The sequence below is a fragment of the Adelges cooleyi genome, unplaced genomic scaffold, assembly GCF_023614345.1.
Source record: "Adelges cooleyi isolate 19-005CV unplaced genomic scaffold, UGA_ACOO_1.1 ACOO_flye_CR_arks_rails_tigmint_CR_PRNA_23, whole genome shotgun sequence".
In the NCBI taxonomy this organism is placed as follows: Eukaryota; Metazoa; Arthropoda; class Insecta; order Hemiptera; family Adelgidae; genus Adelges; species Adelges cooleyi.
In genome coordinates this window covers 9001300-9028994 of record NW_026095893.1, presented here as the reverse complement: position 1 = coordinate 9028994, position 27695 = coordinate 9001300, and the positions used below count along the sequence as shown (strand labels likewise).

At 30.2% G+C, this 27695-nt stretch overlaps 1 protein-coding gene across 1 annotated transcript; it reads left to right on the top strand.

Moving 5' to 3' along the window:
- Positions 1–4437: 4437 nt before the first annotated feature.
- Positions 4438–27213, top strand: LOC126835435 (choline O-acetyltransferase). Its single transcript, XM_050568017.1, has 10 exons — positions 4438–4556; positions 17429–17617; positions 23289–23464; positions 23532–23712; positions 23786–24199; positions 24292–24515; positions 24928–25050; positions 25465–25648; positions 26308–26502; positions 26703–27213. The coding sequence occupies exons 1-10, from the start codon at positions 4467–4469 to the stop codon at positions 26907–26909; spliced, it is 1983 nt and encodes a 660-aa protein (XP_050423974.1). The 5' UTR covers positions 4438–4466; the 3' UTR covers positions 26910–27213.
- The last annotated feature ends 482 nt before the right edge of the window (positions 27214–27695 follow it).

The following is a 27695-nucleotide window of genomic DNA, read 5'->3' as shown; positions in this document are numbered from 1 at the left end:
AATTTATGAAAGGGGATTAGTCCAAAAAGTGATTTTTTTACACACAATTTTGACTTGAAAAAAAATTTTAAAAAATTGTTTTATTCTTATTTGGTATTACTTACCTATACCTACTTATTTAAATTTGTGAATACCACTTTTTAAAATGTATTCTCCAACTAACAATACGAGTTAATTATTAATTAAATTAATTTGATCTTGTTCATAAATAAAATGACTAAATTTTAAATGGGACTGTGTACAATAAAGCGTTTAGTCAAAACTACTTTACCAATGTACAATAATATGAGTTCTTTTAAGCATATTTGTATAAAAATCATTAATAGGAATAATACTTTTCATAACTAAACTAAATGTTTGAATCGCCATATAAAATGAACTAGCAACCGAATTTGACTCCTTTCAAAATATGTAAACGATCTGTCTATATATTATTACACCCATATACATCTTATTTGGTCCACCTCTAACTATAATCCCCTCTACTCTAATCTCTTTTGTCCATTTTAGTATACTACAAATATCATTCTTTTTTAGTTTTTTTCAAACCTCATTTTATCTTCGATCCACCTTTTCCACTAATGTTCTCTACTCTAAATCTTAAACCTTACATCGTTTCGCAACACGCTCAAATGAACTCATCTATTTACACGCATTTCTTTTAGTGTATGCTTATCTTCAAAAATAACACGTATGTACTCATTTCTAATTCTATCTAATCTAGTTACTACTCGCGCCATCTTAAATCATTCTTATTACAGACACTTTCATTTTTCTTTTATCTAATGTCCAATATTCAATGTTCCAATAATTATTACGAAAAAATGAAATACATTATGATTTATGTGCAATACAAACTATTTGCAATATCGCATAAACCGTTCTATTTAATTGGGGCGAGGATATTTACTAAATTCGTATACGCAAACAGTGAACGGTTAGCTTTAAATAGTATCACAATGCCTACCTAATACCTATATAATATAACGCAAAATACATTACCTTAACTTGATTACCTAAAACCACGTTTATTGGGATATCGCGGTGAAGGGACGCATAACGAAGCGGCGTGGTTAAAATGTTTCTGCCGTGTTGTATAATAAGATCGAGTGTCAATTACGACCAATTAATTGTTATATGCGCGTGGGTGTCGGGTAAGGTTTTCGTCCTAAAGAGGAGCATCACTTCTCCGTTAGAAATAAATGATGAAATTATTTTGCAAACTTTGCACTTTCTACGTTCTTGCTACGATCAATTATTTGATTATTACGCTGGTACGGTAAATCTATCGATTTTCGTTTATGTCTTCACTGTCATTTAACTTGAAGTATTAACATAAAATATGTTTATTTTATTTTGGCATTTTACAGGTTGGCGGGGGAACATCAAGGAGACTATAGCAAAAGGATGGTGGACTTTGAACACGGAAAGAACAGACCAAAACGCGACGGTCGAAGCGAACTCGGGCGAAAATTCTTCGGACGAGCTGGACGACAAGGTAAAAAGAACAATAGTAAAATTCTCCCTTACCATAAGTAAGATAAAGGCCGTATGAGTATGCTCGCCTATTTATTGCGTTGTATAGAAGACTAAAGAACCAAACTTTAACAAATTCTAAAACACTTGCCATAAAAAAAAATAAGTTGTCTTCAAACTTAAATAGTCTGACGGTGTGTTTTGATATTATATCAATAAACACTTTTTAAGCAAATAATAAGAGTGATTTTCACATTAGTATTTTTATTTTACTACACGCAGTGTACTTGTGCATTGAAATGTATACCTACCAGCATTTTAATACTTCTTTTTTACTCTCTAATTATTATTAAACTTGTTTTTACTTAATTAATATTTAGGTATATATGTATAGTTTACAATAACTGTCACCAGTTTTCCCATATTAAATAAATATTTTAAAAATATACATATTTTAAACTTGACGCGCAGTTGTTATTAGGTAACTAGGTGGAGATTTGTCAATACTAATTTAAGCCAACGGTACTTCTAGAACAAATTGTACAAAAGAATAAATTTGTATTTGTATACTACGTTATGATTGCCCATGGGATTTATCCATTTATCATATTTATCAAAGTTATTACAGACACATAATATATAAATACAAGCTTTACTAGTCTTATCTGGGGACTGTACATACATTTGTTTAATAACAACTGGCATTGTATACAGAACAGAAACAGGGGCGTGGACAAATTATTGTGTTTTATAGCCGCTGAGCTCAACGACGAACCTATGACCCTTCATACTCTCATTGTAGTAATTACATTTCGGCTTTGAATGCTAAATAGCATTCAAAAGTTCAATAATAATCGGATTATATGATTAAAATGTTTGAGTATGATATTTTCAACAAGTATCAATGCCCATTTTATATTATTATTATTATATCTAAGTACTCGTGTCTATGTTATGTAGAGAAAACGTTTTAATTGTTTAAAAGGACAACTTAAAATTATTAATAAAATAATATTAAAAACCCTTAACCATAAGAATTATATACTATCGCGCGGAGAGTATAAGTTGCTTAAGTTTTTTCTAGATAAAAATTATTATTTATTATAATTCTTTATAAATATCATAATATTAAGAATTTTTTGTACAAAATGTTTGTTTTAATATTTTTGGGCTAATAGAGTATTTTTAAATAAGAAAACAGAAACTATACTATATAAACACGATTAATAACAACGAGATCATCATCTTAATTATATTCGAGTTCACCACTCGACGTACCAGACTAAAACCCTTTTTAAAATTATATACTCTTATATAAAAAACGTCGGTACAGACAGCTAAGAAAATAAGAAATCAAATTGGTTAACCATAAGAAAATACGAATAAATCCGGTGTTAAAATATTTTTCGAGTAGCAGAGAGCTATTAAAATTGAGTTTATTTTTTCTAAAAAGTTGATTCAGAAGAAGGTTGCTTTCTGAAAATACTATATAAAACGTTTTTAAAAATTACAAAACATTGTAAAATAAACAAAAATGTTATTTAAAAAATACAAAATAACAATTATTTTCCAAGAAAATTAATTTAAGTTGATCTTTCCGTACATGCAAAAACACAGAATTTTCTTTTGCATTTTGGCCTACTTTGAAAAGTTTTAAGGTCTTAAAATCATGTCTTCTAATAAAATTCATTTTATTTTTTAACGATTTTTATGATTTTTGTTGTATTTACATTAAAATCAATAAATATAATTATTTATGTTTAATTTTTAAAAAAACGTAGATGTCAATTTGTATACTTGAATTAAATTTAACATTTAAAACAAAAAGCCATCTTAAAACCCCATAATATCCACTTATTACGAATTATCGTATAAGTTTTTAAAGAAATGCTTTTGTAAAACTTGTCCTCGGTTAGAGTTTGGTGTAATTATGCGGTTATCTATAATCATTTAAACAATGCACTAATGCGAGTTTTTTTAACCATATAATTTTACAACAATCAATTCAGTATTATATCACGTGAATTTAGTATAAACCCCTAATAAAAATTATATGACTTATGAATAAAAAAAATAACGAAAATAGAAAATGGCATGGAGTTGTAATAGAGGCCACTTACATGTAGTATTGTCCATGAATGAATATAATATACGATATTTTATTTAAAAAACAACATATATATATATATATATACGTCACCCGATAATAATGATATACAGGTTCGCGTGTTATTCGGTAATGCCGCCGCCGGCTATAAGAGTGTGTGGAGGGTGCATAACATCAAAGGGGGAGACGAAGAAATGAGTTCTCCTAGAGCCGCAACAGGGTCGGGGGTGGTGAACATGTTGATGTAATCGAGTTTTAAGCGCACGAACGGGTTATTGGCGGCAAACGTATCAGAAAATTGTATATTAACGGCAATCACTAGGACCCAGAGCGATTTAGCCGGTTGAAATTTGAATTCTACAACTGGGCCGAATGGTTTTATTTATATGTAGAATGCTTATTATAAAAAATCGTCGTCGGCGACCACACACACACGGTCTAACCCGTTTCAAAATCGAATTGATTGATAACGTTCGGCGAATATTTTTGTGTATTTTGTTTATTCTCTCGGGCGTGATTCATGGACGTGCCTCCTTGCGCGGTTTTGTATAGGCACCCCGCATACAACAATATATTATTGTGTTATTACTATTATTATACACGGGTACTATGGTGTGCGTATATATATATATATACAATTAACGGCGGCGTCGCCCGGAAGGACGGAAAAATAACGTTTGTAGGCAAAAACCGCCGCAAACGGTCTCACCGTCGTTTGGTATATACAGTATACACGCACTCACAACACGCGGGGCACCGGATCAATACGAGGCCCAAAAGTTCACCGGACGACCCTTAGCTAGCGCACTCTAAACATTTTGTATACAGTTGCCGTTTACAAATGCCACCCGGTACCGCCGAGGGTTTTCGCAATTTTTTTATCATGTTACATTCGTATGCACATTTAACAAAATATATCAACGCACGCATGTTTATTATACACCGGATGAATTGTCTACATAAAACTTCTCAGGTTTGTATGTTTGCGGATGGTAAGGCTCACAATCGATATCCATAGTAGGTCATTGGTATTTTGGGGTAAAGTGTTAGGCGTATTGCTCGAAAGTCGATAAAGTCCACGATTAACGCGCCGCGTAAAAACGGTTTTGTTGTTGAGTTGTGTTACAACAACAAAAACGTGAACGCTTTCAACGCTCAATTTAAATCGTTACGTTTATAAAGAGCTGGTTACAATAATATTATTAGCGCGCGTGTTCTTCAGTAGCAAGGGAAACGGAGTAATTAAAATTAGTACTAAAAAAAGATTTAATTAAAATGTCAAAAACGCTATTTTTTTACAAGACGTCTTAAAGCGTATAATATTTTGCTTCGACCACTTATATTTTCAATTGTTCTACTTAATTTTTTTTCCTGGCTATTTCCATATTATATCCATTTTTATGAACACACTCGAGTAATCCAATGGTAACCATATATGTAACCATATATGTACATATTTTTTCCAATTTTTTCATTTTTAACGCCGCGCCTCTCCCGAGTAAACAGGGTTTATGCGAGGTGAAGGCGGACAACGTCTGTTCCGCAGCGCTGCGGGAATCGAACCCAGTACCTCTAGCGCACCGAGTTCGACGCCTTATACCAATGCGCCAAATACAATTGACATATTAATTATAAAAATTATTAATTATTATTTGGACATTCTTAATTATGGCGTTTATTTTCGAATCAATCAAAAGCATTTTTTAATTTTTTTACAAAAGAGATATAACTTATAGTTTAATTGGTATTATAAAATATAAATTATAACTTTATGTTTCACAATATTATTATATATTTATTTATTTAGCAGTATTGCAATTCACATACGATAATATTAAAACTAACGACTTTTGTAAATTATATTTGTGTATGAGTTGTGAACATTCTATACTTTCTTATTCTTGTGTTATTACATAATATACTTTAAATAATATTCAAATTAAATTGCCCGGTCGGGCGTGTATGCCAATAATAATGCTGGTTGTGTAGTAAAATTTTAAACATAAAACATAATAGTTTTTAAAAACTATTTTTAAATAAAAGTATATTAATAAAATAATAAAATATTTAATTAAACCCTTAACCACCAAAATAATTATCTATAGCATATACGTTACGTATTTCGGCAGCAATGTTACTATCATTAGCGCATAAAACAGACGTTGATAATTGTAACATTGCTATAGAAAATTATGTTTGTGGTTAAGGGTTTATTTAAATGTTTAATTCTTTTATAATATATAACCACAAGTGCGGCTTAAGTTTTTCCTATTAATAAAGTTCACTTTTAAATTATACATTTGCTATTTTAAACCAATTGATGCTTAAATATGTCATTTAAAGAATCAATAAAAAAAAAATCAAAGCTAAAATAATCATACCAAAAAAAAAAAACAGCTTATGTTTGAATGTGCCTGTACTTTAAATTTATTTATTTATTTGGTAACCAACTTATATTTCTTATACAACTTAAATAATTTATTAGGATATGTGGGAGTAAAATGTTAAAGTATAATATTTTCTGGACATTAAAAAAACCAAGCTTTTTAAAAATGTTTGCTTTTTGCTTGTTAAGAAAATAAATGCCTATATTAACCTAATAACTATAACAAATAATTTTGTATAAATACGATTAAGAATGACGTGTTTTATAAAATAATTTCTTAGAAATGTTGTTTGAAGAAAAAAACATTAATACTGAGTGAACGCTTTAATTTTTAAAAAATAATATTATGATCACTGTACTTGTAATTGTTTGTAACATGATTTATTTTATCGTAAGGTACATAAGTATTCTACTTAGCAAACATTTATTCTAAAACTATAATATTCTAATAACCATTTGAAAAGCATGTTTCATATGGTATAATATTTAAAAACCATATTTTGGCAGGAAATAAAATATTATTAACACGAATGTTTTGAAAATATTTTCTTACTTATTTAAAATATTATAAGACAATTTAAATATTTAGGAGTGATGCATTTGTGTTATTAATATTTCATTGCCTATCAAAAAATGATTTAAAAAAAAAATTCATTTATTTATTAAAATTATTTATTTATTTTGTATAGCATTTAAGTTTTGTAAAAAACATGCATGTATCAATAAATTACGACACCTAAAATTAGCATAAATGTCAATAAAGTCGTTTACTTAATTGACTTAAAGTCGATCGTTTTAAATCACAGCTTTTACGATCGTTTGTCGTAAAATAAAGCCATTTCCGAATTTCGTCACACACATAAACGATCGTAATGACGACTACCTATACCTTTAATTCAACAATTGTGTTGTTTGCTTGGAACTTAGGTTTTACTATTTTATATAAAAACATTTAAAGAGCTTTTATATACTATCGAACGCATACACAAATATGCTTCGAAATTTTCGTGTTTTTTTTAAAATAAAATAGTCATATAAGACCTTTGTATAACACTTTTTTTATTTGATAAACTTAATGTTGACTTTTATTTTTGCGACTCTGTCGTAAGTGAAGTATATCAATTTAAACGTCCTTTTACTTGTCGCAGTAGTATTCATGTAAACCCCGACGAACTTCCTTCGTTTTGTAGACTGTAAGCCTTTTGTAGGGACATGAAACAAAATACATATAGAACAGAAAAAAAAATATATGAGTCACTCGCTCTTCACGTATTTATACTGCCATTGTTTCCCCCGAGGTTACAGTTGCCCTTTTTTTTTACCAATGCTCTCCTATCGTGGTACTCGTAGTATTCTCTGGAGAAGGCCGAATATAAACTGCCAAATTCTATGGCACAGCTCTAAATGGACAAACGTCTACATGACATCGTGCGGGTATTTTGAACTGGCTTTTCTTATAAGTTTTATTATAATATTAAATTTCAAAATATGTAAAACTATAGTTTGCAATCAATATAAATTTAAATAGTAGTCTGATTTTCTATAATATATTATTCGAATCGATGTAAACGCCGATTGTTGTCTGATTTGATTTTGATAAAAATCTGAATTTGTTGTCGACTTGGTCGCAACGGAAGGCTTTAAAAAAACAGATGTACTCCTCTAGTGTAGGGTAAAATCGTTATTTCGTTGCAGGGACGTGAGAGGACCTGCGGCACAATTCACCGTCGTTTCAGACGTGACGTGTTTCCATTTACATAACTAATGACCCCTGGGGCTGCGTTGTTGAAGCTCGATGGTGGCCAGAATGGTGATTGCCCTTCTTCGCCAGTCGGCTTGGAAAATTACTAAAATGTACGGTGCATATTATAATAACGCTGACCGAATGATAGCCAACCATTCTATCCCAGTAATGTGACATTAAGTAGTGTAAGATGCGACAAAATTTAAGTAATTCGTGGTACCTGACAATAAAAAATGTTATTCAAATACTTCATTAAACTTGTATTTAATTATAATAAATACATTTATACAACTGAGTTAATTAACTTAATCTACTTAAGTTAAATCTTAAAATACATATACTCAAAAATCTAAACCATATAGAATTCATGCTATAGAATACAGCTATTCCAAATCATTTTTTGATACTTTGAAAACAATTTTTAATTTGAAAATGAAAAAATAATAGCTTATCCTCCGATCCCAATTTCTGCTTACATACATCCCTACTATACCGTTTAAAGATCTGATTACAATTTATAATTTGTTAGTTTTCGTTAATATTGTTGATGCCCAATGGTTTTTAAAACTAGTAAGAAGAAAAATATGTTTAAAATACGGTTAATCAATTTAATAAAATATGCATTAAGATTGTAGGGATATAATAAACTTATTTCTTAGGAGGTCATTGTAGTAAATATATGTTCCTCTTTAGCGAATACATTAGAAGAGTTACTTTTATGAGCTAACTGCCAATTAAAAAAAATTATAATTTTATTAAAAAAACATTTATCAAAAACGTATTATATTTTTGAGTTAAACACGTTAGAATTTTAACCAAATCGACGAAAACACCTTATTAATCACTATTTTAATCTATTCTTTATAATATCGGCTAACTACTCCTTATCAATCGCCATTCTTACCACTGGGCACTGTAATATGTTGATTAGCTGAATAATCCTTAGTCTCCTTTCATCACTATAATTTCTCTTATCCGCTAACTCCAACTAGGAATGATTCATGATGATCCACGTTTTTTATAATCATGGAATAATCTTATTCAGCATTGATAAATCTTTATCAATTTTAGCAAAATAACAAGTTACTTGATAACTAGAAATATCGTGACCAAATAATTTTAGTTAATCTCAGTCTAAAACATATCTTGTTAAAATAAGTCTAGACATATTTGATACTAACTTTTATTGGCGATATTTAAAATATTTTTTTTCCAAAAAGGTTATTAGTATACTGGGTATACCGCGGGTGTGCCGTATACTATAATATGCTTCGCGTGCACCATTACAGTAAACAAAACATTAACCAAAAATTTAATGCCCGCTTCATAATCATGAATTATGTATCATCAGTTTAAATTTTAACTCAACTTTTTAATGTCCGTTACACAGATGTAAAACTTAAAAGTATATTATTTTATAGACTTAAAAAATGGCTGAATCTATCTAATCATTTTTCAAAAATAAACAAATTGAACTTAAAAATTAATTTTAATTTTATTTATAAATACAAAAAATATATTGTCTTCAAGCGATAGTTATTTTAATAATATTATTCTATTAAAATACTCATCATTTAAATTATTTTAAAAAATTAAAGCTTAAAAAACACTTAAATTGTTTAAATTATTTTTGTAAATATTTTTTATGGTACTCAAATACATCGTATATTTGTTTTACCCTATTGTTTCTAATATTTTTTCTAATAATGTAAAATTAATTGATGTGTTTTATGACAGTAAATCAATATTTATATTGTTTTTATTTCTGGGTTACGTCTTATTAATATACGTTTTTATAAAAAAAAAAATATGTTTGTGACTTATGAGTTTTAAATATGAAAGTATAGTTAACATTTTTATAAATAAATCAGTAATTTTAGGATGTACAATACAAATGTAGGGGTGGGTATTAGGTATAAATTATAATACTCACTAAACGTATAATTAATTTATATAAATACATTATATTATATTAGTTATATACCTCTATTTAAAACAAAACAATCTTAAATTACATTACAATAGGTAAAAAATTTGCTCTTTAATTTTGGTTAGATGTCACAAAAGTCTTTAAATAAACAATTATTTATTGCTTAAAAAAAAGCCTATTCAGTTCATTAGAACATAACCTAGATAGTTAGACTTGCATTGTTATAAAACAACTGAAAACACAAGTTTCATAATATGTAGATACTGAAATGTTAAACGTTATTATTTTAGGATACTCTTTTTAATTTTATTTATGAATATTACTTAAATATTGTATCCCAAAGATTCATAATTTATACGTTATACCTTATCCTTTGAATTTTTTAAACTTCACTCTCGTTTTTATACCGTACAGCGTACTGCAATATAACGAGAAATTTCCTTCTTTTTTTTATTTATATTTTTAATGAACTTTTGAAAGCCAACCAGCGGGAGGTCTAGCCCCCTCCCCCCTCTAACTGCCGTGCTGTTATTGCCGACGAGCTCTGGGTCTTTTATCTTTTACTTCTCTTACTCGTTATTATTACATCTGGTTGTTTAATACTTTTACGTACAACATGTTATTATGTACATAAAATAAAAATAAAATATTATTTACTATATCCTTTTTTTTTACCCTTCGGTATCGTCGTCGGTTTGCGTTAATAATATCACTTTGACGCATCGCGTGACAAGTGAACAGCTTTGCGATTCTTTATACCGTGTTATTAATGCAATCGGATCATCAGCTTATAGAAATTGATATAAGTGTCTGGTTAATGTTTGGTGTAGTTTATAAAACATCATTTTCGATATTTACCAATTTGATATCTATACAAATCAAAACCTATGCCTTCCTAATAGCACCGAGAATATGGGGTGCTAATGTGAAATCCCCGTATCTTTCCAGCATCTAGTAGGAAGCTAATATGACTACCCCACAAAAACTTCCCATTACTTACTAAACGTCCCTGTAGTATTAAGGCTAACACATAATGTGCAGACAAGTTGTTTTACGAATCATGAGATGAGTTTCTTTTGTAAGTATACTTACTGCGTAATTTGTGTTGGAAACTGCTAGTTTTTGTGGCACAGAATTTATTTAAGGCTTAGCGATCGGATTCAATTACAATATAATCAAGTCTAATTAAAATAACGTGGTAAGGATGGATATAGAATAGATTTTAAATCTTTAGTACTTTCTAGAAAGCCCGAAAATTAAAATCAAATAATAAAAATGCAAAGGATTTAAGTGATTTTTTTTTTTACAAAATTATACAAGACAGCAAATTATGTATTTGATGTGTTCTTTTGGGTAATCAGTGATCACCCATATGATTATCAATAATATTCTCCTATATCAACTTAAAAAAACCGATAAACAATTTTAAAAAATGAATTAAAACTAAACATGTTACTTGTACAGTCGTACCCTTTTGGTTGTCATTACTTCAGAAATGTGTTTGATAGGTTTATTTATAACTGTCTGATGAGGTAATAATAACGATAATAATATGTTCTATATTATTCCAATTACTGTTAGAAAACTTTGTATTAGCACTTGGCGTCAAAAGAATGATTTTATACTATTGTTGAGCGACATTTTATTGTCTGCAATAATAATTATGTGTCGTTATTCCACGTTAAATGGTCGGCAACGGGACAGCATTTGCCAGTGATACTGTTGTCTGTTACCCTCTCGGAAATGTCACGATATTTATACTATAGCACAATATATACATCGGATCGTATTCTGCGCTCATTATCAAACAAACACATAGCGATAACATCCCTATGAAAATAAAACCGCCGGTCCGTATCCTCGCTCACCGTGGTGCTACGTTTACAACACAAGCTTGTGTGTATATTATTGTATACAATAAAGTGTAGTAACTACCCACGTATACAGTTGCACCCCGCAATGTATGGGAAACGGCGGCACGTGTAGCGGCGGTTCCCCGGTTGCGGACTTACGAGTGTCGCGGTGTACACAAAGCAAACTCGCGGAAAGGGTGAGGGCTGGTAAAAGATAGAAAAAGTTAGAGAGAGAGAGAGAGACAGACAGACAGAGTAAGAGGGAGCTGGAAAGCAACCAAGGGTGAGGGGGTGAAACAATAATCATTATTGTTGTAGTGTAACCTCACCCCCGTGTAAAACGACCCCTTCGTCGGGGATCATCTTCCGTCATCCTGTTATATTTTGACGCCCGCCGCCACCGTTCCCACCGTACACAATAAATATTTTTTTTTATAACATATAGCCTGGGCTATTTTTTCACTGCTAAACTACATGCAGCCTAACCTATCCCTATACTCGAAGAGGTGGTTTTACCTAAAAAACGGGAGACGACAAAATGTCCGTCAAAATTTGAATTTATTTTATTATACCTATTATATTTTAACAAATCGCGTCTACTTAAAACGTATTACATATCGAGTCGTCGTCGTCATGCAAACGTTTTGGTCAAAACATATAATTAAGACTATACTATCGTCATAAATCGCAAAGAGATTATAGATCAGAAATAATCACTATTTAGGAGCCAGCCGACTAAAGCATGTTCCACGTTTTATCATTTTAGTCATTAGACTTTAAATACGCTGTAATTTTATTTTACAAACGTTTATTAGAACATTAGTTTAGATATTTGAAACTTAAGTCTGTTGGTGTTATGTTAAAGGCGTGCCAGCGGGTAGGCCTGGTAGTCCCGAGCCTATCCTGATTTATAAATTGTATGCATGTTTAGTATGCTGGCTCCTAAATAACATAATTCTGTGCAAAGTAAATATGAATTAATAAAAAGGATATTAATTATAAATGTATTTTTACTGTTGACAAATGACACTTATGATCTCTGAGCTAAATATTGTTTTTATTAGCTAATAATTTTCTACTGAAAATGGTTAATTCGAAAAGTTTATTTTGATTTTATTTCAAATCCAATTTTTATTTGAGCTCTACCAATATTTTTATCCTAAACACGTATCTGTATTATGCGTGATGACGTGGAATAATATGAGTTTAAACAATAAAACATTTTCACTAAAGTGGTATAGGAATGAGTCTTTCGTTCATTTAAACAAAGTATTATTTTTAGTCTAGTGTGCACCTTACGTCGATTGAACCCGAAAATCTACCCAAATGCTTTAACAAAAAAATCCGTCATTCATCAACGTTTAAATTGAATACCGTGTTACTAAAATTCACAAGCAAAACTAATTCTAATCAGTGTTATAATATTTATGCGGATAGTTAAAAAAATTAAACTTAGATCAATTTCATTTCAATATAGTGCGTTTTAAATGTTGAATCGGTTTATTTATTTATTTTCGTTTACTAAACATTAGTTCTGTAATAATATTACTGGAATGCGATTAAATCGCGTTGGTCACGAATGCCATCTGAAATATTTTTGCGGTCGTCAGAGCTGATTAATGACCGCACCTACCACCGCCACCAACCCGATTATTATCATTAATTTTCTGTCACAACAGAACTACAGAACTTAATTGGCCGTAATGCAATAACCAACAAAATTATTGTCCATGCATGGTATAGTATCGTTCATCATCGTTTGCCGTTTACCATAACAAAAGGCATAATGCCCCGGTGCGGCACGTGTCTAATTGCCAATGCATACACTGTGCCCCAAAATCTATCAGCCCCAAAGGGATACAGACTGGATGCAGTGCCGTTAGCATAAATCGAATAATTTCAGCGTCTAATTAAGCAAAAGGGTATATTTTTTAACAATCGATAACATGGTTTATCTGCACAAATATTGCACTCCCTAAATATATATCTGGATGCAACACTGACGTAGTAACTATTTGATTACATAGATAGAGGTTTGTTTTATTTAATGCGTACCCATATTTTAATTTATGTGCTGTTGCTTTACATCCATGTACTGCTACATTAGCTGTAAACATTAAAATCTTCTTGCTGAGTAGAAGCCCATGAAGCGTAGCCGGGCAGCTACTGATTTGTAGGAAATCATTTTTTACAAGTAAATCCACATTAAAGAAAATAGTTTCTTTGTAAATTTGTAGATAGTATAATAACAAAGAGCTCTCAAACCTGCTCAACCCCTGAAAATATTAGGAGAAATCGCTATACATGCAACATTACACTTAAAAATTGAACAGTAACTTTTCTGGTATTTCTCTAAAAAAATTGCCATATTTTTAATATTTATAGTAACTAGACACGAAACAAATACTTCGTACTTCTTAACCAATCATTCTAGAACATAAAGTTGTACTTTACTTTTAATTTCAATTTAATTACAGCGAAATAAAAAATACAAATAAGTTATTCGTCCTGCAATGACTTACGGTATCCAAATTTGGGGATCGACAAAATTCTCAAATCTTAATTGTTTTCAATCCTTCCATTCAATTAACCTCCATCTTTTAACTAACTCTCCGAGGTATGTATGTAATCGTACACTTCACCATGATTCTCAATACTCCTAATATTCCTACAATTCATTTTCTTGCTTCCCTTCACTATAAAAAAATTCCACTCTAATACGATAAATCATACGAATCCACTGATATCCAATCTTTATTTGAAATAATAAAACAACATTTCCTACAATAACTATTACTCAATTTTGAAAACGATAAGTTTTAATAGGCTGTATAAGTACAAACTGATAAATTAATAAAAAATAGTGGACAATTTTTCCCCATTAGATAACATGGTTTGGTCAGTGTACATTTTAACGTGTTTGCTGTCTAGACCGGGGTATAGGAAAGGGTCGTACATCATGTTTTTCTAGTTAATGTCTATAGGGAATTCTAGTGGGGTCTTATACACGTCACTGTACAGTATACACGCATATTCGCTAATTGACGAAGCTGTCTGTGAGTTTAATTGGATCAGGGGTGGTTCAAAAAGCAGAAAAACAAATTGGACGAACAATAACGCTCTGCTGAGTAAACAGAGTGACGGACTAAAATAAATAAAAACATCGGGTATATTCTTAACGAGCTGAAAACTTTTACTTTGCTTATAAAATATTATGTGAAGATGTTTTTTTTTGTTGCTATGAAAACATTAATGGGTTAGTCAGATAGTAAACCAAATTCGAACCGTTTAAAACCGCTAACGTTTTTTATTATTTAAGTACTTTGTAGTTTATTTTCTTAGGTAAAGTAATCCGATTCCAGACTTATGTACCGTTCTCAACAACACAGCAATTATACGAAATTACAAATAAAAAACAATATAGGTAGTCATAATTAAAATACAAGTGTTAACATTATCTGCACAATAGTTTTACGTGTAATAAACAATGTATATGTCATTCAATGAACGAATTAAACTCTTCAACAAGGCACAGTTTTCTAAAGAAAATCTATTTCCCATTTAAATTGTTGGTAAAGATTTATTTGTAAAGCAAAGGTATGTTTTTATAAGTAAATAACAGAGGTGTTTAATAGTCTGTTATAATGTATTAATAGTATATAACTATATTTTTAATTAGTTTTTAAAGGTTTGATAACAATTAGTTTAATTATATATTATTAAACTATTTGGGTTGTAATTAATATTTTCTGTCAAAAAAATGTTGTACAAATAATGTGACAATTTCCCAGTAACTATATTTAATCACTTTTTAAGATACAAGAACCAAAAAATATACATTTCATAATTTCTTTTCCCGAAACCGAAGTAGCATACAAATCATTGGAGCACATCATTTTTTTAATCGCATTAGTAGGATTTTTCAATTTTCTTTTAAGTGTGTAAAAAAATTTTAATTGTATAGTAATTCTGAGACCAGTATTGAATTCAAAAAACTAAGCCGAATAAAATACTCTATTTGAAATACATTTTAGCAATCATTAAAACACACTAAAAATTCCACAAAACCAGATTTTTTCAACTTATTATTGAAATCTGAGGCCACAGTGATATTATTAAATAATACATATTAACATGTTTCAATGATAGGTATATCTTTGAAATAATTTTTTTAAATTTATTATTGTTGTATAAGATAGTTTTAAGTGGAATTTACTATTTTGCGAAATATTTCTTCTAGCTCTCTAATAAACATCAAGTTATCTCTGAATTGTATGTGTGTGTGTTTATACATATAAATGTATATTTAATAATATACATGTGGTTTGTATAAAATATCCATAATTGACTATTAATCTAAATAAACCTAGCGCATATTAATGACCTGGTTTCAAACGATACGCCGGGTAAAGCTTATAGTAACGGATAATATAATTCGACTACCGCGGTTGCGTGCCGGCCTATGTGCCGAGGGCAGCTTATTGATTTTTACCTGGCTGCCAGACCTTTCCGACTACTGCGCCACTCGGTACACAGGAATTACTTCAGTTTGCGCTGCGTTTGCTTTTTGAGCCGCACACAATTTTACGCTACTAACCGTTACTAGAATATTCGTTCAATCATTTTTCCTAACTGACCGATTAACCGATTCTATCGGTATTTCGTTCATATTTGCAAATTATTTGTTTTTTGCTACACACCAGTAGCGTGTGAAAGCGTAAATGTCTAGTTCACGGATGTTTATTTACACTGCACACGATCATCATTAACCAGATTTTAAGGCAAAAAAAAAAAGGATTTTTTGTTTGTCCTTTTTTATAAATTTACATTGACAACCATACTACACTGCATATTGTGATCTATTTATGTTAAAGTATTTGACAATTATGTCATCTTATAATTATGTCAATTAAAAGTTTTAATGCGAATTTATGTTTCCCCGACGAGAAACCTCGATACGTAGTGTGAATTATTACCCTAATGCAATTTACTCTCTTCCGCGGTGTTCGAGAATCGGTGATTTATGACGTCACTACTAACATTTACCTGAGTTTGCTGTACTTGTAATCAAAATTAATGGAATTTATTTTAGGGGTATGGATCACTCTTTGTTTGGCAAAGGCTCTTTTTGTTTGCTACCGTGGGATTCACCACCATGTGTTCTCTATTAGAATGCAGAGGCGGAAAATCGACCCCGGGGAGTTTTATGATTAAACGAAAACACTCCCGGCGAAAAAAAACAAAAATGACTGGAAAACTAAACTTACCTCATCCTTCAACGACCCTGAAAACCAAATTCTATAACAGCTTACCGCAGACTATGCCGAAATACGAACAGCATATACTGCAGTAAAACACATTTTCAGAAACACCCCCCAGTTTCAATAAAGCAAAGAAAACAACTGCAATTTACTTTCAGTTTAGTAAAAACATATTTTGATCATGATATCGTACTTTTTTTAGAGTCTACCGTTCCTACTAAGATGGGCTTTCCTTTTTCAGTATACCCTTATTGTCAGCTTTATTTCACGTACCTATACTATGTACATTAGTTAACGTTAAATGTGAGGATCTAAATTTGTAAAAACTTGCATCGTAATAATAATTATAAAAATATTAGTATTCTAATTTGTTAAATATTATATTATTCTAGATTTTTTTATAGACATATCTTCACGTGTAATTAGTTATTAACTAATTAACGATTCTTCATTTAACTGAATAGTCACACCACTGAGTTTATAATATCAAACATCTTATTGAATATCAGTTTGAATAATAGATAATGCATATAGTTAATAGTTTTATTGATTACCATAAGATAAAATATTAACGAAAGATTTCGCCACAACACAAACAAAAACGAGCAAATACTAATGAAATTTGTTGAACTGGGATTTTCTTATTTTAACATTTTCTTATTGTTTTACAGGTTAAGTTACCGAAATTGCCAGTTCCGTTACTGGAACGCACCATGAAGCTATATTTAGAAACTTTAAAGCCAATACTAAATGAAAAACAACAAGAAAACGTACGAAAGCTCGTGTCAGAATTTACGAGTGGCCCTGGACCGATTTTACAAGAGATATTGATTGAACGCAGAGAAGAATATGACAATTGGGTAAGTATGTTCTATAAACAAAACCTGAATGCATAAGCGTTCATATATTTTATTAAACTGGGGCTATTTTTGTTTGTCTAATCCCAGAGGGTTGATTTCCGGAAAAAATATAAAACATTTTACTATATCAAAGCACAATAATAATTCAGCTCACGCCAACAAATGAAGTAACGAATGTTCAGAGTTACTATACACGAATTGGGGAGAGGGATATTCGGTGCCGCGAGCAAATCCAATTAGTCGAAAACGTGACGAGTCTGGTTCTATGATAAGTTTTCCCAAAGGACCCGGAACCCTTCTAAAAACGAGATAAGCGGAAATTTTATTCACGTGCTAACGTTGATTGGTTAAACACGACTAAAGGCGGAAAGTTTGATTTCAAGAATTAAATGGGGTTGGGAGCTTAAGCCGCATAAATTAGGTTAACATAAAAATTTGTCATACTTTTACTCTTATAATGATATAAATTATTTAATATTCTAAATTTCACATAAAAAAAACAATTTTTTTTTCTCTTTAAGTACCTTTTTTCCTCTAGTCCGATCATATCAGTAGGTACAATATTTTAACTTCAACTTTGAAATACATGGCTATGATTACAAGTGTAAGATTTAAGATTAGCCCTAACCTAACTTAACATAACATAATAGGTTGATCTCCGAAATAACTACCAAAGAATTGGAAAAAATAATTTAATCGAAATTGTAAGCTAATTTATAAATTACCGATAATCCCGATACAGCCGATACTCTAGTTTTTTTAATTTTCTTTTTTTTTTGTAAGTAAAATCATTGGAAATAAGTAACCGTTTGTTCTTATAACAGACATCCGTGAAAGGAGATTAGAGTACTAGTGTAAAAGCAAGTTTGGTTAAGTTAGATACCTAGCATACCCATAAAAGGAAAATCATTAGCTTATGTCGTTTGTTGATATTATAGGCATTAACTTTTAGCTAAGTACAGTATAAATTGTATATATGGATACAATAGACTAGATAATATAAAATATAAACCAAGCACAGTTGAAATTTAAGTAGTAAAAATCGGTCCACAGAAAAAAAAAATTATCGTGAATTCACACAGAAAAAAAAGTTAAAAAGCTAGTGTCGTCTTGAATAAAACCTTTTTCACGCGACTAAAGTTATTGTTTTATCCCTATCATGGTAGCTTGTTACTAGCTTCTAGATTCGTGTAAATAACAAAAAGAGTAATAGTTTAAGAAATGGCGCTGTCGAGTACACGGTTTTCATTAAGGTAATTGTAAGCGGTCTACTTTACGACGTTTTAGACCAAAAAGCCGCCTGATGATAAATGGTCTGGTTTTAATTCTTAAAAATATATGAATTTTTTGGCTACCTTACTAAGTTACGTTGGAAATGGATTTTTGATTTTTTTTTTTTGTAAAAAAATGTATTTTTGATATTAAAACATTTACTAATTTAATTAATTTAATTACAAGAAACTGAATTTTTTAATGAAAATCAGCTTCCTATTAATCAAAACTCCTATTTTCTTAAATATTGCCTATATAAAACTACTTAACCCTTCACTGCATGAAATTTTTTTTAACCATATGCTATAAGTGTACTTAGTACTACTTAAAAAATTTAAAATACATTTTTTTTGAGTTTTGGTTTCATGGAAAACGCTAATTAAAGAATTTGGAACATTATGGAACATTGTGCGTACAAAGATGTATAGCATGAGCAGATATAAACAATTAATACAATTGTTCCATATATGGAACATTATGCAGTGAAGGGTTAAAACCCACCCGTTTTCAATCCCATAACATAACCCGTCTTATCCCCCCCCCCCATTCAACAGCATAGAAATATTGAAGACCAATCAGATCATACAAAATATTATCAATGTTATCGCATGAGCAACTACCAGGTATTCTGTATTTCATATTTCTTAAAACAAATATTTTATTTATTCAGCCACTTTAAAATAGCTTATGCTTCTTATAATTTATAGTTAATAATTTATTTTCTATAAGTTTATATAATAATAATAAATATTTATGCTAAGTATACAAACATAACAGTACTCATTAGTTTCATTGCTCAAAACATCCCTCGAAGTCCTGAGTTCTTCTGCTACCTCGTGGTCCCAGAGCCACCCTCGCATTGTGATTTTGCATATTTGCGAGGGTTGGACCATCTATCATGACAATACAACCTACACATTTAGTTTTGCTTTTTTTTTTTAGTTTCTTGCCCTAATTCCATCACAATGAGGACCCCCATATCACACCTGTAACTTTTTTTTATATCCTGAAATAGTCATGCGGGGGGCGGCACTGAATCGAGGTGGACATCATCAAACGCGAATCGACGAGACAGGCGAAGAACCAAACTTCTCACGAATTCGAGGAATAGGTTGAGCAATAAAAATGGAGATTGGAACAAGTGGTTTACAACAAATGAGGATTATTTTAAATGGAGATAAAATATATTATATGTATTATAGTTTTTCTAAAATAAAACAATTATTGCATCAGTTGGCGTTCATATTTTGGACAGACTACTTACTATATGCTAGCAGCTGCATAAGACTTTATTGAGGCTTAATACTTAAGTAACAATTAAAACATTCAACATTTTTTAAATATGACCTAAAAACATATTAAATAAGATGACAGCTATAGTATCCACAAATAATTAAAAACTGATAATAAAAATGTTTGTTTGAAAGTGGTACCATTACTACCTTTATAAAGAACTATAAATCAATAGGTATCTTTGAATTGTAAGACGATAATAAGATAAAGCAATCTTACTTTCTGTTTTTATGTTTTATATGCACATTAGTACCTATTTGGATGACCATCACCAAAACTATTTAAAAAAAATACATTTGGTATAAATACATTAAGCTTAGCGAGATACATGTTATATATTTATGTTACCATTATTATACAAAATAATACAATTTCATTATCAATCTTCACTCTCTAATATTAGTTTTATTTTGTTATACCATTAACCATTTTCATATTTTATAAACATTGACATTTTTTTTATTTTTATAATTTTAGATGTATTATTTTACTACCAGCGTTTCTTCAAAATTTGAAACCCGAATTTTGAAAGTTGAGGCTATACTCAAGGGAAAAGAAAATGTTACAGTATATCACCCCCTAACCGCTTATTGTTCATAAATCATCGTAAGGTTACGACGACCCTTTGTTGTGACTGACATATACTGAAAAAATCTTGTAATAATACATCAAAATTTAAGTAAAGCGTAGTTCATGTAGCTGTGAAAAATGTTGGAAACGAGATAAAAAGTTTTTTTTATCATTTATTTAAGTAAAATTTAAAAAGCATTATAATTTTAGTATAATATATGTTATACTATATACAGTGTATTTGATATACACGTATTGATATCACCAATACAGTGCAGTATATATGTTATTATTTAAAAAAATACTAAATAGAAAAAGCTAGTCAAACAAGTCATTATAAAAAGATTACGAGAGCCAAATTTTAACTAGATCAATATAGATTTAGGTTTTATCAAATATTGTTTACAATGCAAAATTGTTCATATAATAAATTTAACCCAACATAAACCAGAAATGATAATAAGATCGTTCATAAAGAAAAAAACAATTTTGGTGTATGCAACTATAAAAATGGTTACAACTTTGAATTTTATCCGAAATTGGTATTTTAAATATAAATGGAGTTTCAACATCCGAATTTACAAAAAAAAAAAATCACGATACTGTTTTTAAGTCTCGAAAAAATGCAGCACTAAAAAGGGTCTAACTAAAAATATTACATACAACAAATGTGTTTAAAAAAAATCTATACAACTCGAATTTAAGAGATCCATACCTAATTTTTATATTATCTGTCCTATAAAACGTTTTAACAATAACGTCACCAGAAAATGCTTTTCATATTATTTTTAACTCAAAATATGGTTCCACTGACTTCTAAAAAGTATGGCTTATTTCAAAGAAAGCATAAGCATGAATAAGTTCTAGTTTATACTATGTTTTAAAAAATAACAATATTGTTTTGAAACATTATTTGAACGCAGCAATATTCAAAAACTATACTCGATATTTTTACAATAAAACTACAGTTGTTTTATGATCCTCTTCATTTACCCCCTTATAATATAAGCTTCGGCAGTGATAAGTCACGATTTGTTTTGTATATCCTCAGACTTCAGACTTGTTCTCTCGACAAGCAATAGATTGAGATACGCGGGTACGTTGCACGCTCTTAATAAACGCTCATTCAGCACTTTGAGAGAATCCTAAAAAAATCATCAATATGGCGTTAAACTACTATGCAGTAGTCGGTTATTTGGAAGTTCGTAGATAACATTTGTAAAACGTCAACTTCCAAAATAGTAAGTTTAATAATATGGCCACAAGTCATCGTGTGTGTTTTATCTGCGATAAACGGACTTTTTTTTGTGTATCCTCAATTCTGTTTTGGATCCAAACAAATTACACATGAGTAAAAGTAGAAAAAAGAAGTTCTCCGATGTATTTGGTTTTGAATAATTCACATTGCGTTTGACTCGGCGACGACCGGCCATGAATAAAGATTACCGAGGTTTACCACGCAATTTGTATCATGAGTATTACGGAGCTTTTATTTTCGGGTTTCTTTTTTCGTGGTTAGGATGTACGGATATATATATATGTATGTGGCATAAACGATGTAAGTAAGGGTGTATCCTCCCTCGAGCTAGAGGCACGCAGTCTCGCCGGGGCTGCCAATGACCGAATAGCGTTTGCCCCGCTGCCGGTGGGTACCCCACTTACACTCACAGCCTTCCGCAAGTATGCCACTATACTAGGTTCGCCTCAGTCCCCCTCCATTATTTAAATTGACTATCTCGAGTTTTTCTAAAAATTATACTGGACCAACTTACTCTTTTCCACTCGTTCAAAAAATAAATAACAGTTTCTATGCGGTTATCGCAGCGCACTTGGTCTTTGGAGAATACGATCAAACAATTATGATAATTTTGTATTGTATGTATAAACTATAATACTTTGGTTTCGACGATAAATAATAATATAATACCCACATAGAACTATGTTTACTCGAGACATAATTAAGGGCGTTTTCCATTTATCTATGAAATGCCATATAAATAATTAGATATTAAAGTATAAGCTAAGAAATATAAAGAAGTATGCAGATTGTACAGGATAAACATAATTAAAACTAATCTAAATACAGGGTAATTCTTTTATCATGGGCCACTCAATAACTCATAGAGTTTAATAAGAAATTAAAATGTTTTTTTTCATATTGTGTTCATATTTTGTTTTGTTTTACCCCCCCCCCCCAACTTGGTTTTTTTATTAGCAACTTTTGAAACATAAATGGTAACGCTTTCATTTCATTGTTAATCTTGAAAATCTAAAAAATAAAATAATTAATTTAAGATTTTGGCATTAACATATGAGTTGAGTCAAAAACCGAAGGTACCAAATTATATGCTCATGATCCAATGTCTTTATTATAAGGGAAAGAATCTACTATTTTTAAGCTGTAACTGATGATAATGAATATAATTTGCAAATATAATAATCGATATATTTATAACACTAAAATATTTAAAAATCATATTATTATAAAACTTGCTCAGCTTGAAATCATGTACACTAATTAATTTTTGTTTTGTAGGCGTATGATTGGTGGCTCCATGACATGTATCTATGTAATCAAGCGTGTTTGCCTGTTAACTCTAATCCGGGTATGGTATTTCCTCCACTGCCAAATTTGTCAACTGAAACTCAAATGGCTAAGTTTTCTGCCAAATTCGTTACCGAAATGATGAACTTCAAACGAATACTAGACAAGTAAGCGATTGTCTATCGTGGAAAATATTGTATATTTATTTTGAAAAAAATATTTATTTATCTATAGGCGAGCATTGCCTGTAGAAAAAGCCACTGCCAGGGAGAAAGGACAACCTTTCTGCATGGCACAGTACTATAGACTTATGACATCATACAGAGAACCTGGACTCGTTAAAGACAATCTCATTAATGTCGAATCTGACCTCACGCTATCCCGTCCACATATAATAATCGCTTGCAAATCTCAGGTAGAATATTTCATTTAATGCAACGATCTAAGTTATTATGATTCTAATATAAATGCATTCAACCCTAATGCAGTTTTACGTACTGCGCTTGACATCTGGCGAGGATGCTACGCCATTGACCGAAGAACAAATTGCTACAAAAATGCTGAATATTATTTTGGATGCTAAGAAACCAACTAATACGGCAGGTGTGTATCCCATAGGTGTTTTAACATCACAAAAACGGGACGATTGGGCTCATAGCAGAGAGTTGCTGTCAAAAAGCGCTTCAAACCGCAATAATTTGGCGTTGATCGAGAGATGTTTATTCTTTATAAACTTCGATTTGGAATCGCCCGGCCTCGAATTCAACTCAAAATGTAAGGTCGGAGCTAAAGGTTACAGGTTATCCAACGATAGAGATGAGACGAACATGATGCACCAAATGCTGCACGGCGGAGGTAGCGAATATTGTTCAGGAAATCGTTGGTTTGACAAGACAATACAAGTAAGACGTTTAATCAGTATGCGTTATTATTTAAATTTTTCTAGAACCCATAGCTTTCTTTTGCTAACAGATCATAATATTGTCGATTAAAGTTGATTATAGGTAAAGACGGCGCCAATGGATTGTGCTATGAACATTCTCCGTCCGAAGGTATTGCGGTCATTGAATTAATGGAAAAATTGATTAAGAGCACCAAAGACTTGGATAAACAGACGATTGATCCAGTAGCTTCTGTAGAAAAACCTGAAAAACTAATATGGAGTGTCAATAACGAACTTATCAAACATATTGCAGACGCTTCTTCCGTATTAGATCGGTAAGAAATGTTTGGACACTCTGATGTGGCATTACACACAGCTTAGAGCTTAGTCGTGTCTCGTGTTCAAGCTTAACCTTAACCTATCAGAATATTTTTAAAAGAAGAGAGAGGTACCCGTGTACCGCAGTAATGGGCAACAGTTTTACTTAACGTATATTTTATAAGCTTATACTTTCCTCAATTATTATTTATTTAATAACTCATCAAAACTACTATATTCAAATATTATCTGGATATTTCATAGGTTGTTTCTTTTACTTGGGTACTGAAATGTATATTTTAACAACTCCATGCCCTTAATAGTCTGCAAGGCCATTTTGAATTAAAACAACTATACTGAAAACGTTAAAAAAAAAATTAAATAGACTATTAAAAAAAAACTAATATACAATTTTTTTGGTCAATTTAGATTAGTTAAAGATTTGGACTGTCATGTTTTCCGTTTCACTCAATACGGCAAAGAATTCATCAAATCTTGCAAAGTCAGTCCCGATGTTTATATTCAATTAGCTATGCAACTAGCTTATCATAAGTAAGTCAAATTTATATTATGGCTTTTAAATCTATTAAAAAAGAGTCATTAAATAATATTATGATTAGTTATACAAAATTTCTTTAGTTCCATAACCGTGTTTGAACCAATCACGTCGCTCAAATGTTTTATTGAGCCCAGAAACGTTTATGCAACTCAGCATTAGTGTACTAGATTATTTAATTATTAGTATAATTATAATATAATATCAATTATTTTCTTTATAGCAAAATATAGGTATTACATTATACTTATTTTTACACTGCTAAATTTTATTTATACGGCCAACTTCAACATAAATGATAAAGTTAAGATTTAAATTGTTTAACAAAATAAATATTTAGGTGTTTATGAAAAAACAGCTAATTTATGACACTGAATATATTTATTTAAATTAATAACAATTTGATTAAGGTTACACGGAAAGTTAGTGGCTACATATGAAAGTGCTTCCACTCGACGTTTTAGACTTGGAAGAGTAGATAACATTCGAGCAGCAACTGTAGAAGCGTTGGAATGGGCTAAAGCTATGAACCAATCAGCGGTTACAGAAAGTGGCATATTGGGTACAAAGAAGATATATTACACAGTGACAGAAGTAATTAAATATAATAAATACATTATACACATATTTAAATTACACGCTGCAACCAATTTGTTTATAAAATGTTCAAAAACTTGAACATTTTATAAAGTTGAAAAGTTGTATGTTGCAAGTTGAGAACTAGCGTGTATCATTGCCAAACGAAATCCCAAATTTCAACTCTCTGTTAAATTAAGTTAAAGTGTGGTTTTATGTTAGCAAAGAAAATTATAAAGTGTGCAAGTTTTCTTATGGAACGTTGAATTATTATAACTGCAATGACCAACCAAAGTTAATAATATAACGAAATTAGTTTTTAAAACTAAGTGATTATAATTTATGAAAAATGATTTAATTATTTAAAATGTAAATACCCGCACTTGTATTTTAACTATGGTTTAAATAGTGTCTCTTAGAAAATCATGAGTAATAGTTAGCAGATCAAAGAAAAATAGAATTGGTTAATGCATTGATTTACCGCAATAATAAATATAAGACCTATGTTGGTCGGAGAGAGTGATAGAGAACTTATTTGCAATACACATAACAAAAAACATTTTCTTAACTATCTATAAGTATGTATTTACCTTTTGATGTAAACATTTTCTCAAAAACCCGGATGGAACATGAAATTGGAGCTTAATATAATTAAGTTTCATTTTTTTAAATTCTAGCATGAGAAAATGCAACTGTTTGAAACGGCTGTAAAAAAACAAACTGATATTATGATTGACAATATTCTTGGAATGGGTATAGACGTACACTTATTGGGTCTGAGACAAGCGGCTAGAGAAAATGCTTTGTCATGTACTTTATTCGAAGACGATTCATACAGAATAGCAAATAGTTTTGCATTATCTACAAGTCAAGTCAGTACTTTTTAATAACTTTCACAGTTTAACTGAGCAATTTGAAATATTACAGTGTTTTATATTAAAATAAATAGAATTCATATTTTCTATTTACTAATTTTTATGTTTTAATATTTTATGTACATGTTGCAACCTAATTCAAAACCAAGCAAGCACCTAAATTATTAGTATTCTTAGTTCTATTGTTTTATTTTTAGTTACTAACTTCGACCGATAGCTTCATGGGCTACGGTCCGGTGGTGCCGGATGGATATGGCGTCTCCTACAATCCTCAAAACAACAGCATTGTATTTTGTATCTCTTCATTTAAATCGGCCAAAATTACCAACAATAGTGCATATACAGCGGCCTTAGAACAGAGTCTGTCGATAATGCAAAAATTGACATACACTAAAAGAAATTAGAAACTCGTACATATCGAAATGTCGTATTAAACATAAAATGTTGTTCATTAGAATAGAATACTATAAATAATAGTACCATACACATATCTTTGAGTGATAAAACAAGTTACACTTTGAAATTTAAAGTTACCTCACTTTTTGTTAAATTGCATTCGTTATAAGTACGTATTGTTGTTTATTTACTGCAATGTATTCTAGTCCAAATTCTAGTCATTTGTTATTATATTATGTTAAATTGTGAATTGTTTTTCCTGTTATATTGTATTAACATGTATTATTCTTGGCTGACATATTAATATCATAATATATAAATCAACCATCAATTTAATAAAAGAAGTGTTAAATTTAAAAGAAAATATAACACCTATTTAGGTTTAATCTCTAGTATGACTGCAATTATGAATATCACAAATTCAATTAATGTTGGATCTTCCGGATTTTAATACATGCATATTTCATTCATATTATATATTCGATCGTATTATCTAATTATGTATCATTTTAAAATACTAGAATGTATATTTTAGAGGTGAGCATTGTAGAACATTTTTAAGTTAAATGAAACTAAGCATATCAATGTTTTTAGTATTATTGGAACAAAAACATATCATTGCTGTAATTCACTTAAAGCTAAGACTTCATTATTTAACGAAATAAAACATATCAATTTGTTTAATAATTTAAGCTCTTTATTATGTATCTACTATATAAATTAAGAATATTATTAACAATGATTTAAATTGTTGTAAATTTAATGGTGAATTTTTTGCATTAAATTACATTTTT

Coding starts and splice junctions, on each gene's coding strand:
- LOC126835435 (XM_050568017.1), top strand. CDS start 4,467: ATGTTACATTCGTATGCACATTTAACAAAATATATCAACGCACGCATG. Junction 4,557..17,428: donor GTCTACATAAAACTTCTCAG/GTTTGTATGTTT, acceptor ATTGTTTTACAG/GTTAAGTTACCGAAATTGCC. Junction 23,713..23,785: donor TAATCGCTTGCAAATCTCAG/GTAGAATATTTC, acceptor ACCCTAATGCAG/TTTTACGTACTGCGCTTGAC.